The 15,490-nt window shown below is 31.6% G+C and overlaps 1 protein-coding gene across 20 annotated transcripts in view; it reads left to right on the forward strand.

The window, feature by feature from the left end:
* Positions 1 to 3,877, forward strand: part of LOC143223242 (catenin delta-2-like) — a 112,866-nt gene extending 108,989 nt beyond the window's left edge. For 15 of the 20 annotated variants that reach the window (XM_076450916.1, XM_076450914.1, XM_076450924.1 and 12 more), the window contains 5 exons: positions 35 to 270; positions 576 to 801; positions 1,204 to 1,223; positions 1,727 to 1,828; positions 2,942 to 3,877. In XM_076450916.1, coding sequence (XP_076307031.1) covers positions 35 to 270; positions 576 to 801; positions 1,204 to 1,223; positions 1,727 to 1,828; positions 2,942 to 3,040 — 683 coding nt within the window. In that variant the 3' untranslated portion in view covers positions 3,041 to 3,877. Of the gene's footprint in view, positions 1 to 34; positions 271 to 575; positions 802 to 1,203; positions 1,224 to 1,726; positions 1,829 to 2,486; positions 2,538 to 2,941 lie in introns of all 20 variants that reach the window. The other 5 variants (XM_076450923.1, XM_076450925.1, XM_076450935.1 and 2 more) reach the window with 3 other exon arrangements.
* Positions 3,878 to 15,490: the final 11,613 nt, after the last annotated feature.

Here is a 15,490-nt window from a genome sequence, read left to right on the forward strand (position 1 = left end):
TGTAATAGTAGAAGCATTCTAATGTTTTTTATAGGGAAGTATGCCATGAGGGACTTAGTACAGAAACTTCCCAGTAGTGATCCTCAGCAAGAGGGAGGAGGTTCCTCAGATGAAACCATAGCAGCTGTGCTGGCTACTCTGAACGAAGTTATTATTAAGAACAGTGACTTTGCTAGATCTCTTCTTGAAGCTGGTGGAGTGGACAGGTTGACATACATAGCTAAACAGAAAGGCAGGTTTTCTCCACGAGTGGTGAAGTTCACAGCACAGGTTAGTGACAATAAATTAAATTAAATTATTGAATTATTTGTATTTTTATTAGAAATAAACTTTTTTTATGATAGAGCTGAGTGTCCTTTATTAGTTTTTGAATTCATAATCTTGTACTTATATCACGTTAAAATCACAAAACTCTATGAATACTTTATGTTCAGTGCTATGGAATTTATGCATTGTATAGATATGTTAAAGTTAATATACAAATGTTGAATTGCATAGTAATATTCTGATCTCGGAGGAAGAAATAACATTTGAGAGGTTACAGGAAATATACCCATAAAACATATGTGTTGCAGTTGCTGTACAACATGTGGCAGCATCAAGATCTTCGTGAAGTATGTAGAAAAGCCGGCTGGAAAGAATCTCATTTTATCACACGCACAATGGTGGCTCGGAATGCTGCTTCTACTCCAACCAGTGTTAACAGCACACTTCATCGACCAATCAGTACACAGGGAGCAACAAAATACGAAGACAGGACACTACCTCGTCGAGGCCCAGATCCTAATGCTTCTGTTGGAGGTAGCATTTGCTGAGATTAAAACAGTGTGGAAGAATCTCCTTTTGTATTTAATCCTCAAACAGCAAATATTTATTTTCTGATTATTCAGTTCAAGAATATAAATGCCAATAGCTAACCTTTCTCCAATTTATTATTTGTGAATATTTTTTTCTGCACAAACATTCAAAAGAAAATCTTTCACTACAAGAACTAAAGTTTTTAAAATGTTTTGTTTCTTCTCTGACCTGTATTTGTTACCTGTAAAGATACTTTAAACAAAGGATTAAAATTGAAACACATAAGTTCAAGATGACTTCTTTAACTGCAATTTATATATTTATTGTATTAATTTGAACATACTTTGTCTTAACAGTACTTTGTAAAATAGTTGTTCTAATACAGTACTGTTTATTATTTTACAGATGGTGTTCCACGTAGTCGAGTAAGTTATATGCAACTTCTACTACAATATTAATTACCATTTATTTTATTTTGGCCATTCATTTGTTGATTCAATAGTTTTAAATGATTTCTGGTTAATAAAATCTTATTACTGAAAATGATTTTTTACAAATCAGTACAAATATAATACCAGAAACACAGAAATCAGTTAGATGGTTTCATACATAATTCGTATAAAACAGTGTGACATTTAGAAAATAGTTCTTATTAAGATACTTTTAATCCAATTTCATGTTTTATATTTCAATAAAGAATTAATAGACATTGTCAGTGAGCATCAGAGATGTTTCATGCTGTTATAAACAAATACATACTATCTTGTATTTTATAATATCTACAGGTAATGGCTTGATTAGTTAATTATTGTTGTGGATTCATAACAACTGTAAAGAATAGTCTCAACTTAATTTCATAAATATTAACAGTAGAACTAAACTTGTTGATTTTATAAACCTCATGCTGTAATCAAATTTATTTTGTTAGTCAGAGGAACTGCCCTTAAACGATGTTCGAGAAGATATGGAGCCGCCACCACCACCTCATAGGCCACCGGTAGGAGGCGTGTTAATCTTTCCGCCAGTACCAGTAAGTCCTCGAAACTGCATGTATCTGTACATGTTGCATGTTCATGGACTTTATATTTGCATGGACTTTATATTTGAGGTTTTGTTTTTATAATTTTTTACTACTCATTCTTTAGTAAACAAAAATATCAAAGTTATGCATGCACATGCCAGAATGTGGTTTCAAGGACTTCAGGTGATAGATTCTTATTTCTTAATTACAGTTTTTGTTAAAATAACAATTTTAATTTCTCTTTTCCAATTATAGAATTTTACACACCTCTTTTTTCATGAGTTAATAATGCATGAGAAACTTTACCCACCTTTTGTAACTGTATTAATTATATGTATATATATTTTATTTATAACTATGAGCTATAATGAAAGATTAGAAAACTTGTTTATTGGAGCTAAATAAATGTATTTAAAATTTACTTTTAATTTGATGAACATGTTTTTGTACTTATTAAATTTGCAGAACTACAATAAGGTCTTTTGAGACTCGTAAAAAGTGGGTTTGAGAAAAAAAATTAACCTGCTTTTGCAATTTATATGTATTCTAAATACTAACTATATGGTCATAACGTACTAACTATGAGCTTCTTATCAGGTTTCAAAAACATTTGTATTAAATGAAATCACTTGAAACTTTGTAAAATTTATTTTCTGTTCCTGTTTAGCCTCCACCCCAGGGCTTTTGAACTTGCTAGGCCTCTGATTTCTCTCTTTTGGTGGGTGCTTCCTTTGAAACTATTTTATTCTATCTCATTAACAATCTCTATTCTGACTTATTTTACTCTGATGCTATGAATACATAATTCCAAATGCAGTATACAAGTTATCATAGACTTGCATATATAAGTATACACATTTTGTGTATTTGATTTTACTAATTTGCAACAGACTGTAGTCATACAGTATGAAACTGCCAAAATACCAGAATAATAGAATAACATTCACTTAGTTGTATTCTGTTCTCTGGCTAATTTAGTAGAAATATTATTTTATTTTAGTATATAAAGCACTGAATGATATATTACGAGTGATATACAGGAGGAAAGTGCTATTGGAAAAAGGAATTGATCATAGTTTCTGTGGACTTGAGAAGTGTAATATAATTTTGATTGTTTCACAGCCCTTGGCAGAACAATCTTATGCTCACCTACCAAGGGAAAACCTCCAACAAGTTGAGCTACCAGTTCAGGGGGATCAACAAGGAGATTCCTGGGTATAAATGTCATTGCTGTTTCTTCTGTGAATTGCAGACTATACAAATGTTTTTCCAACTGAAGGTCTTGTAGCCTTCTGTCTGTATTGTTCTCCAACCTTTGACAGTGTCAAATAACATTGTTGGCTTAGAGAAATAAGTGTTCTGTGTGACATCTATGCCAACAAACTGCTTCTTCTTTTAGTTGTTCTTTATAACTTGTTATACATTTAGTTAACAGCAAATAAGTTGTTTGAATGGTATAATTAAGGCATATAGATCTTAATCTATATAAATAAAAAACTGATTCTATTAAAATTTAAACTGTGTGTACAAGAAACTTCGAAAAATATTGCCTTGTAAAGTATTATTTCCATCATTATTGCCTTTTTTTATGTGTTCTTGATATCCACTCCTCATTTTGAAGGAAAAAGTTAGGCTTGGAGTAATGACAAGCTAGTCAGTGAACATGACGTTTATAAATCATAATAGGTTATAAATCATTATTATTAGATACGTGATGTTTTTTTTTCGTTTTTTGCTTTTAATATTGAAAATTACATTTTTTGTTTTTACTCAAAAAATGTTGTTTATTTTTTATTAATATTTTCCAACATTCCATATTTTTAATGCAAGTATTAAGTGATGGTTTTATATTAGTGACCTGCTAAGTTTGGTGAATGGACTTTTCCTAGGTAATTGTTGTTGGCATGTTTTAAACATTTGGCTTGCTATTTAAATTTTTTTCACATTATATTATAATACTGAACTTGGTGTCTGTTTCTGTTACAACATGCCTGTGTACAGAATTAAGCTTTATTAAGTGTGTACATGTGATTGTCAATAAACTATACAAAGATCTCAGGTTCTTAGTCATCAGTACACTTGTGTATATTTCTGGTTTTCTAAAATCATATTTTAACTAGCTCTTATACTGAACATAATTTTATTATCAACTTGGATTTTTCTCAATCGACTTAGAAAAATAGATAAGATTTTATGACATGTGGGCAGTCCCAAAGGTAATGTGTGCACTATGGCGGATAGGATGTAGATATTGGGAAGGGTAACCAAAACCATTTAACTTATAATCACTACTTTTACACATTACCAAACATTCATTAATAAATGATATAATAGCATGTTATTATAAAAAGACTCACATGAATTTAGTTTTCCCAGATTTCTTCGTTTTTATTATTGTTATTAATATTAAGGTATTAGAAACCTTCACATCTGAGCAACTTTTATTATTATATTTAGATTTATTCCTCTTATTTTAGGTTTTGATTTGTACTTTTCACAGATTTTTTTATATTCGTTTGTAATTTGAAAAGTAAAGGAGGACACAGGATCTAAAATAGGTGGCCTTGCCTATATAAATAAACAATTTTTCAAGTAGCACAAGAAAATTACAGAAGGTTAAATGTTATGTAATCCACCAACAAATTTTGGAAAGTAGACTTCAGGTTAGTTTGTTTGCCCTCCCTTATTACAGTAAAATTATTATTAATGTGGAGAAAAATGTGTGCGCTTTTTTTTTTTCTGCGTATTTCCAGGGTTAATAATATCTTCCATTATTATGTCAACTATTTAAGAACAAAAGTAATTTTTGTTAATAAACAAACATTACTAAATATTTTGAATATTTTCCTCAAACATTTTGCACTTGAAAATAAACCAGTATCTTGTACCTTATATTAAACTCCTAACATAGAACTTAGGCTGTGTTTATTGCTCAAGACTTTCAAAGTTAGGTTTAAATGGTGGTGGTAAACCCATGTACTTGAATATGTTTGGTATTTTGAAAAATATATAATTATATCTTTAAAAAGATCCTTAATGTGTCACCAAAAGAATAATTGTTAATGATAATATATATAAATATATATTGAATGAAGTAAATATTAATTATATGTAGTATTTACACACAAAATAAATTCTATAATTCTGGAATTAAATTAATAAAATAAAAAGAAATTCACGATATAAACTTCAATTGCTGCAAGAATATTTATACTTATTACTCTTCTGAACAAACATTTACTATTGAACAAGTACTCAGAAAGTACATGAACTGTGCGCATGTATAAAAGTTACTATATTTTCTGGTAGTCTTAGAACAGGTAAGTATCATCAAAGATTTCATGCAAGTTCACTGATTCGTTGATAATCCCAACACAATATATGTTTATAAAAGGAAATACATTTAAGATTATTCTAGGGGATTCCATATAGTTACTATAGCATATATAAGATAATGTGAAATTCAGTTAATTTATTGGTGACCCCAAAGTGTTTTTCAGGGTATATCAAACTGTTTCATTTGCTGATAATCGTTCCTAAAGGACTAAGTTCAGTATCTAAAGTTATATACATGTTAGAAGATTTATTGATCCAAAAGACCCCTGTGCAGTGGTTTAAAGGTTATATAAATGTTAGAATACTGGGTGGTGGTTAGTTAGAAGGATCAACTAAGGTACGTCTTGTGGTTTACAGAAGTTAGGATATTTATTGGTGATAAAAATTAATCCATTTTAATGTTTCTAGAATTTCACAGAACGTTGATTCATGAAGGCTGAATACAGTACTAATTATTTAAAGTTATCTGGTAATTACAGACTTACTCATGTCCCTAAAAGACTTCTAGTAATATTTTTAGAGTTAATAGATCAGGTCTGTTTTATTTATCTATTAATTTATAAAAAAAAAAATTGCACAAGAGGTCGCCTGAAAAATTCGAAAAAGCCCACACAGTCATGTGCCTTTTTTTTTTTTCTCTAGTAAATATTCTTCATTAAAATTGTGTGAATTTTACATGTAATAAATTCAAATTTTGGAAATATGTTTTTTAAATTAAACTACTTTAAACCCATGGAATAATTATTCAAAGTCGGTATGTTTAAAAAAAATAACTTAGACACTGTATGAAAAGTTTATATTAGTGAAACAAAGAACATAGTCAACTACAAACAATTATTTGAGGTCAAATCTTGGGTCAGCGATAAGTTTATGGGATGCCAACGCTAAAATTTGGGGTTCGATTCCATGTGGTAGACAGCGTGTAGTTAACTCATTATGTACATTAAAAAAACAACATCAACTTGAAATTGAGAAAAGAAAGAAAATTATTGCTACACAAAACAAGTTTCAGGTAAAAAAATCAAGACAGTAAAATTTATTATTAATAATAATTTTAGAACTATCGTCGACTTCGTGATTATCGTCGTTTTTAATTTTATAAATTTCCATACCATTACATTTACTTACTATTCGTATTGGCTAGCACAACCGAGAAGATAAATGAACAATAATTATTGACGCCAAACTCGAGCCTAAAGTTAGTTAATAGTTCGAATAGTCAATGATTCCTCTTGGGAATTTCCCGCAAATATTAAAACATCAGGTGTTGAAATAAACTTACAAGAAGAGCTTACAAACTGAATACTAATGAAAACAAAGTTTTCATTAGACAACTTTATCTCTAAGCACAAATTTCCGTAACCATTTGGGAGTAAAAAAAAAACTAGTTTGGTAAACGATCGTTAGATCTAGCAACCCTGTGGCACAAGAAAGTTCGGAATAACTTTTAGTTCAATAAAACTGTAACATTTACACAGTCGTAGCCAACGTCTAGAATAGCTATGGAAGATTCAAACAAAAGTTGTTTTTTTTCTTATTGTCGATTCAACGTGCCTTAATTATATGTAGTTTTAAGAATGAATTTCTCAAAGGAGGTCATCAGAGCCTTAAAATTCACTAAAAAAAGCATAAAACTTCCGCCTTTTGTTTCAGCTTACTTCATAGTCATGTAATATACAAAAATTTTTGAGTGTTACTTGCTTATTTTTGAACTTCTCGCAAAGCTACACAAGAGTTATCTGCGTTAGCCCTCTCCAATTCAGTAGTGTAACACTAGAAAGAAAATAGTTAGCCATCACCTTCCACTCTTGGGCTACCCTTTTGCTAACACTTTATAACGCCCCCAGAGCTGAAAGAGCGAGCATGTTTGGTGGGATTGAGATTCGAACCCGCGCTCCCTCAGATTACCAGTCGACCGCCTTAACCCACCTGGCCTATTGAGTGTCACGAAAATATCATTAAGATTTATTTGTTTTCAAGGTCATTAAACACCATTTGAATTTTTTAATTACAAGCATTATTAAAACATTAAATTAAATGTTTGCATATATTTTAATATTGAGTCAGTTGTTACTTCCATATATTGGCGCCTGTTTATGTTTTTAATGTTTAATAGGAAACACTGGACAGAGGAGAGTGACGAGAAGATACTTTTGATTAAAATAAGTGTTGAGAGCTGGGTAGAACGTGCCTCATTCTGTCCCCTAGTTAAACGTCTATGTTTTGCCTATGTTTGTATATATATTTTAATAAATTTTATCATAAACAACTGATGCAAGTGTTAATGATTTGGAAGTAGTTATCCTATTTTGTATTCACCTATTCTTTCTGCAGATGTAGTTTTGAATGGTTTACCGTTTGGTAACTAACAAAGAATATTAAAGTGTCACAAGTGAGTGCTTGCATTACAAATCGGATTTTTCACCTTCTAGTTCTGTGCCCGAAAGTAGGGTTTGTTTGGTTGCATACCTGGGTGTGGCAGCTTAGCTTTTCGTATAAAAATATATAGCATCCGCCGAGGCTGTAATTCTTCTACCATGCTTCGATTTAAGTTGCTATTTATAGCCATAGTAAAAACTTAAAAAATATATTATCGCTGTAAGCACAAAATAAATCCCCTTCATCAAGAATGAAACACACAAAAAATTACAATATACGTGAGGTTAGGTTTGGTTTGTTTTGAATTTCGCGCAAAACTACACGACGGCTATCTGCGCTAGCCGTCCATAATTCAGCAGTTTAAGACTAGAGAGAAGGCAGTTAGTCATCACCATCCATCGCTAATTCTTGGACTACTCGTTTACCAATGAATAGTGGGATTGACCGTAACATTATAATGTCCCCACGGCTGAAAGGGCGAGCATGTTTGGTGTGACAGGGATTCGAGCCCGCTAGCCTCGGATTACGAGTCGAGTGCCTTAACCACCTGGAAAATCTGTATGAAAAGTTTACGACAAATTTTATAGACGCAATGTAAGAGTTATGTAACATCCTCTCTTAAGAGTACTAAAAAAGAAGTTTTATAAAATAAATTTTTTATACACCTATACAAAATTAGCTTCAAGTTAAATAAATTAAGCTGTACCAGCGTTTTGGCTTCCCGGCAGCGTCAAGAATTTGCTAACTTGACTTTGTAACGTTATTCAAAGATTTTATAGATGACTGATTTTAAAAAGAATCAAACGTCATGGTATTCTTGACACCGCTAGGAAGCCAAAACGCTGGTACAGCTTAATTATATAACTTCTAATTATTTTGAAATCACGTGTGTCTGTCTTAGTTTTGAGTCATTTTATCTGATAACATTCCTTTAACTAATCTTAAATATAGTAGGAAGTAAGGGTTTTGTTATTTAATTTAAATAACATGGCATAGCCACTTCCTGAGTTCATATAACCACTGAACAAGAGGAGGACTAACAGATAGCAACACCTGCTGCCCACATTATTGAGCAGTAAAATTAACCGTTACAGTTATAACGTCTCTTCAGCTGAAAGTGTGTTGTACGTTAAGGGGCATATTGTGACTCGAATCTTGGATTTAGAACGAAGCCTTTTCTCATATAAATTATTTCTCTGTTTTAAAACATATAATAAATAGTAAATGTAGGTGACTTGTGCAACCTTTATACTCTGGAATTAAAAATTCTGTTGAAAACAGAAATCTTTATTTGGTGTTTCAAAGACGTTTCTCGTGCTTCTGGAGCTTTCAAAAAATTCACTCTTATTTAAATATAAATAGTTTTGATTATAAAAAGATTTGCAATAACGACGTGTTATACCGTCAAACTCTAATTCTTCAATCAATTATGAACTAATTTGTTGTTCTTTCCTCGCAAATCCTAATCATGTGTTTCAACACACTTTCCACATCGCACAAGATTTGCACAAATTGATATTAAAGATGACGTCAATATCTGTCCATAACAATTGTGCATGAATAAAATTAAAATCATTATCGATACAAAATTAAAAATAGTTACTTGTATTTATTTAGCTTTTTTTTTGTACACATTTTTGTTAACGTCAAGTCACAGTTAAGGAAATGAGTTAAGTGCCTAAACTGGCAAAGCATAACGGCAAACGTTTTCTTTTTTTTATTGTTATTATCTTTAATTTTTTTTTATTTAAACTATTTTGTACTTGAATCATAAATGCATCTCAACAGAATTCCACATCTATTCTTCCTCTGCCAAGAAATCCTTTCCATGAAATCCAAGTTTCTTTAATCGGGCTGAAGTTATGTAGTCTAAGAGTACAGCTAAATATCATCGGTTTGCTCTAAAGAAAACTACATTGTAGAGACATTAAACCAAACAAAATGATTCAGTTACTCTGAACTACAGGTGCAGTTGTTTTATTTTTGTCACAATCCTCTTCATTAGTTAATTTTGCTCGGCATGGCCGGGTGGGTTAAGGCGTTCGACACGTAATCCGAGGGTCGCGGGTTCGAATCCCTGTTACACCAAACATGCTAGCCCTTTCAGCCGTGGTTACTTTATATGTTGCGGTCAATCCCACTATTCGTTGGTAAGAGAGTAGCCCAAGAGTTGGCGGTGGGTGGTGATGACTAGCTGCCTTTACACTGGTCTTACACTACTAAATTAAGAACGGATAGCGCAGATAGCTCTAGTGTAGCTTTGCGCAAAATTCAAGAAAATAAACAAACAAACAGTTAATTTTAAAATACGAATGAGAAATAAATAAAATTATTTTTCTTAGGCCTAAGAAATTTTTTTGCTTCTCCAGTAAACATTTATCCCCAATACAACATATAGACACATATATACAATGTACGATACTTTTACACACTCCTGATTCAAATTTCCTGATGGATTAATAAATATTGTATTCAGGTTTATTGTTGTCTATCAAGTAAGTAATAAGATCTGCAATAAATAGCTTAATCAGGAAATGTTTTGCAAAGAATAAATCAAACATGAACAACTAAATCTAATGACCCAAGTACATATATGAGACGCCAATAAAGACCGTTTATATTTGACTGTGAAAAATACTGCTATCTCACTCTGTAATACTTATTGTCTTTAATAGATATATAAACTAAATGGTTGCTGGAATAGAGATAAATCAATTGTTTCACTTCCCAAAGATAAAAGAATTGTGTTTGTGCCATATTATCAGGTCAAACAAAATCCCAAGATAATATCCCCAATCCTAGATTATTTACTTTAGAAATCACTTCTATTTTGTTTACTGAAATGGAAATTGGTCCCCACCTACGTACTTAGGTATGACTTGAAAACAACATTAGTGTACTATATAACCTGAACATTGAGAGTTTAAGCTAATGACCACAACCTATAAATTCCATGACGAGTTCTATTAAGTAATAAATAATGAAACTAAAACTCAGTTGGCTGCTTGTTATGGATTTGTGTTTTGTTTTTCTGTTGATATTCTTAGAATAATTTCCTCATTTCATCACCAGGTGAGCTTAAAGGAGCTCTACTCGCTTAGTTTTTCATTTTCAATAAAAACTAACCCCCAGTGGTTCAGAGGAAAGTCTGAAGGCTTATATTTCTAAAACCCAGCTTTCAGTATTCGTGGAGGGCACAGCAAAGACATTGGATTTTGTAACTTCGTGCTTAACATTCAAAAATAAAACAGCAAGAAAAAACAACTATAAAAACGAAAAGCAACTTATGAAAATTTCCTTAGTGGCTCAATAACTTGAAATAATTGCGCTGGATATATCACATAATTTATTTTTAATACAGCTTATTAGGTAAAACACTATATTAAAAAAAAAACGATTTATTTTGACTTATATTCTTGTTTACCTGCTGTATATTTAAACTATTAAGTCAAGAACCGGTTTTCATACAAATGTAATATGCATATTAAGACCACTAATACCTGAAAGCTAACTCATCAGTCCACGGTTATTTATCATCACAATTCATTAAATTAAAAATGTGTTTGTGTAACTATGTTTAAATTAGAGGTAAACTCAGCATATATTTTACTTTGAAATGATTCAAGGGTAAAAACAGAGTAAAGAACTAGAGTGCTAAACCATAATCATGGCTTGAGACCATAACATACAATAAATCAGCATCCTGGTCTTTGTTTCTGGAAATCCATTCATGCAAAGATCTTAAAATATTGTTATCATTGCATATAATTATTCAAAGAAACAGACTTCAATATTCACGAACATTCTCGATTCACTATTGGTAAACATTTTGTAATATTAAGTGCAACAAACTATAAAAATCCTTTTTATTTGTCAGATCTTGTAAACATTAATTTGAAAACCGGTTTTCAAACAACTATATTGTGTGTGTCAAAAACCTGTAAAGACGTATTCTTAATAACTACATCGTGTTACCATTTTATAAAATATCAGTAATTTCTACATAAAAAAATTAAATTAAAATATAGAAAAAAGAATCCGTTATTATGCTGTCGTATCTAAAACGTATATTTATCCCTGTTTACTTTCCGTTGTCTATCTTATGTGCAAGGACAGTGGTTCTCCACATCGATCATACAAAAATTCATAGGTGTTACAGCCAATTACTTTACTTGCATGCCCGTTTATTTCTCTAATTTTTTTAGATATATGATACTCCAACCGATATGATGTAGAAGTGACTTCTTTGACTTCTCCAGACGAAGATCTTTTCTGATTATGCTGCGTACTGTTGCCTGGGGCTCGAAGACGGTTTATTCCTACTGATCTTTGTGTTTGTGGATTATCACTTGTTACAAGTCTCCGAATTTTATTTATCACAACTGTGGTACGAAGTACTACACATCTTGTTTTGATGGTCCAGATAGCCCAAGTTGATTCATATTCCTTTATTTATCAATTTCATAACGTGAAACAGATGTTTCCGTCTTGAAAATTCTAAATCACCGACCTAAACAGTCCTTTATGATTTGAGTCTTTAAATATTTTGAATCAAAATGACCGTTACATACTCTTCTCCTTTTTTCTCAAAGGAGACCAAAGGTCGGTGGCATTGTACTGTTCTATATAATGTTAAGCAGTATTAAAAATAAATGTTTATATATTCCATTGAACTACGACTTTACATTAGCTTTCAGATTTATTTATATATTGAAAATTGTTTTAATATAGCGTAGTCAACCTTTTATATATACATATGGATTACATAAAATGATTAATTCAAGCAAAACATTTAATTTAATATCTAATGACATTTACACTTCAAACATTGTTTCGTAAAGTCAATGGTTCGTATTTGTCGTGATCGGTACAAATATTATCTTAAAATTTATAACACACAATTAAAAATAATCTATTATTTTTTATAATATTATTACTTATTCAGAAATCTTAGTGCAGTAATAAATAAAATTAATTTGATATAAAGAATAATTCATAATAATAATTAGTATGTAACCCCATTTACTAGCTAAAGATAAGGCTAAACTGAGGCTAGTTTCATTTCTAGACTATAAATATTGTTTGCTCTTTTGAAAGAAACTTTAGATTATAATTTAAGAACAATAATATCACATTATTTCCCTCTCAACCAAATAAATAAGTTAGTGGAAGCTAAGATTCCTCATCCTTTATCAATAACTAACAATAGGAAAGATAATTGTTTATGAAAATATATATATATTAAATAAGCTTCTCCTCAGTTTATGGTATTTTGACACTAAAACAGCGAAATATGAACGATATATTTGTATATATGGGTACAAGATTTTAAGATAACTTCCCTAACACTTTCTATTTTTCGATATGGTAGTTTATTAATTGAGAAGGGAAGCAAAATGGAATTAAAAACTCATTAATTAGCTATCAAACATCCTACCTGATCTTATTTCGGGTTCCTACTTAAAGATGTGCATTATATAAAACCTCCTAGAATAGATTCTACATAATAAATACAATATTTTATATTTTCCTTTTAGGACTGACAAAACACGATTGAAAACGCGTTTGACACCAGAATGCTTAACATTTTCAACTTAACAAGTTTCCATCGGTTAATTTTAATAGCCTTTCACATTTACTATGATGAGTCACTGTCAATTGATCTGTAGATAAAACAGATCTGAAAAGGCCTCGCTACTTGTTTGAACGTTTTACACTATAAATCTTAGTTGTTTGTCACCGGAAACGGTGAACTTGTAGAATCACGGAATAACATTGGAAGCAGATAGATATTCAAGGAAATGTATGTGAAATATATAGTATTAAGATATTTATTTATGGTTTACTTGCATGAATGCATGAAAAACACACATTATTTATCAAAGTTATGGTGCTGCTCTATTTTAACTTGGATGTAAATCTTATGGCACATTACTGCGTAGGGTTTAGAAAGATCAGCACCAGGTACAAACTTTTGTAGTCAAATTGCTGTAAGATATGAATATCATGGATTTATAAAGAGAATTGGCTACTGCATACGGTATTGTTGAACAAGTGCTTAAGACATTTTGATCTGCTAACTGTCATCCAAATTTTCAGAATGTATGTGTTGAAGAAATGGAGTAATACTGACGAACTGATGTGGACTATCATTCTACATGCTCGAAGTCTCTTCCTTGACCGTGTTAGCTTTGAAATGTGCTGCAAAACTAGGCTCATGTAAACTCTGAAATGTGTTGTCTTGAAATAAGACTCTTTGTCTATTAAAATTCATTCCCCACCAACGAATTTCCGGAACTATATTTACTCTACAAAAGGAACTCCATGATCTTGGACGAGCTGAAACCCATAATTAGTTCACTATTGTTATTTGTTCTGAAAGTGTCTAAAGCGTCGAAACTGGAGTGAAGAACAGGGGAAAACTACTATATCAGGATGACTAAAAGTTATACAGATGTTTTTTGGATGTGGAGAATGTATTGAATAAGATCCACGTTGTTCCAGTCGTATGTACTGGAGATAATATCACTGTTGTAGTTTGACTAAGATGGAATTAATCTACTGAGTAATAGTTAAGAGCATACTGTGACATTTAAAAAATCTTGCGCTTCTTGAATTGGTATTTTCTATCAGTATCAATGTACAGCACTATAAATTAAATGTATGCGTGTTTTTGTGTTTTTCTTATAGCAAAGCCACATAAGGGGACAAACTGAAAGCAATGTCTAAAAGTGGTTTGACATAAATATAGTTCAGAGTCTATTATTTCAAATGATCAACTTAAATTCATTTTTTGAGAGTTTAAAACACCACGTAAAGAACAAAAATGATTAGCTCTGAAAGCTTAACGCATTTGGAGCTGTCTTGCAAGTGGAGTGGCTGTCTGTTTCATCAGATATCTTTTGATTGGCAGCAAGTATTGTTACTAGAGTGTAATTAGCTTTTGGTTAAGGACAAGAGTGAATCAAATGCTTGTTAAAATGGAGCCCAGCGATAAAACACACCACTTCGTGTTCAGGTTGTGAAGCACCAGTACTTATAGTAACCTAGTGATAATAATCACTTGTAATATTTATATATGCACAGACACAAAGATGCCCAGTTTACAAATGTTGTTTTTAGCATAAAGCTACATAATAGACTATCTATACTTCGTCGACCGTGTGGTATCGGTATTCGGATTTTAGAAGTCCGTAAACTTACCTCTTCCCCACCGGAGGACATAGTTATAAACAGAAAGTACTTGTTAAAATCGCATCTATAAAATTCCTGTCTCTAAATAACGGGTTTCCTTAATATTTTGATAAATCGACTGTTTTCAAACTATAGTTAAATCTTTTCAGCACCCTGGTGGAACAGCGTTAAGTTTACGAGCTTAGATAAATCCCGAGTTCGATTTCCAGCGGTGGGTACAACAGAAGGTACAATGTGGCTTTGCTGAAGAACAAACAAAAAGTATTTTCAACTGTTTATTTGGTTCTATAAGTTATATTTCAAAATCACAATTTCATTAAACGTTCAGATGTAATTTTACATCATAAAGAAAGCTATGAACGTAACTCGCATTTTTACCGCTTTAATTTATAGATTTCTTTCTATCGACGCTCCTTTCTTTATTCCACATTTTAAACTTTATTTCTGTATAACAAACATGTTGCTCAACGACAAAATTAATAACATCTCAATATTTTTGTATATTTAAGAAAACAATTTATTACTTTAAACACAACGTAACTTCTTACAACAAAATATTGTTCAGAATAAGTTCAGTTCTGGGCCTGGCATGGCCAAGCGCGTAAGGCGTGCGACTCATAATCCGAGGGTCGTGGGTTCGCGCCCTCGTCGCGCTAAACATGCTCGCCCTCCCAGCCGTAGTGGCGTTATAATGTGCGGTCAATCCCACTATTCGTTGGTAAAAGAGTAGCCCAAGAGTTGGCGGTGGGTGGTGATGACTAG

This window comes from Tachypleus tridentatus, chromosome 8 (assembly GCF_004210375.1).
Source record: "Tachypleus tridentatus isolate NWPU-2018 chromosome 8, ASM421037v1, whole genome shotgun sequence".
Classification (NCBI taxonomy): Eukaryota; Metazoa; Arthropoda; class Merostomata; order Xiphosura; family Limulidae; genus Tachypleus; species Tachypleus tridentatus.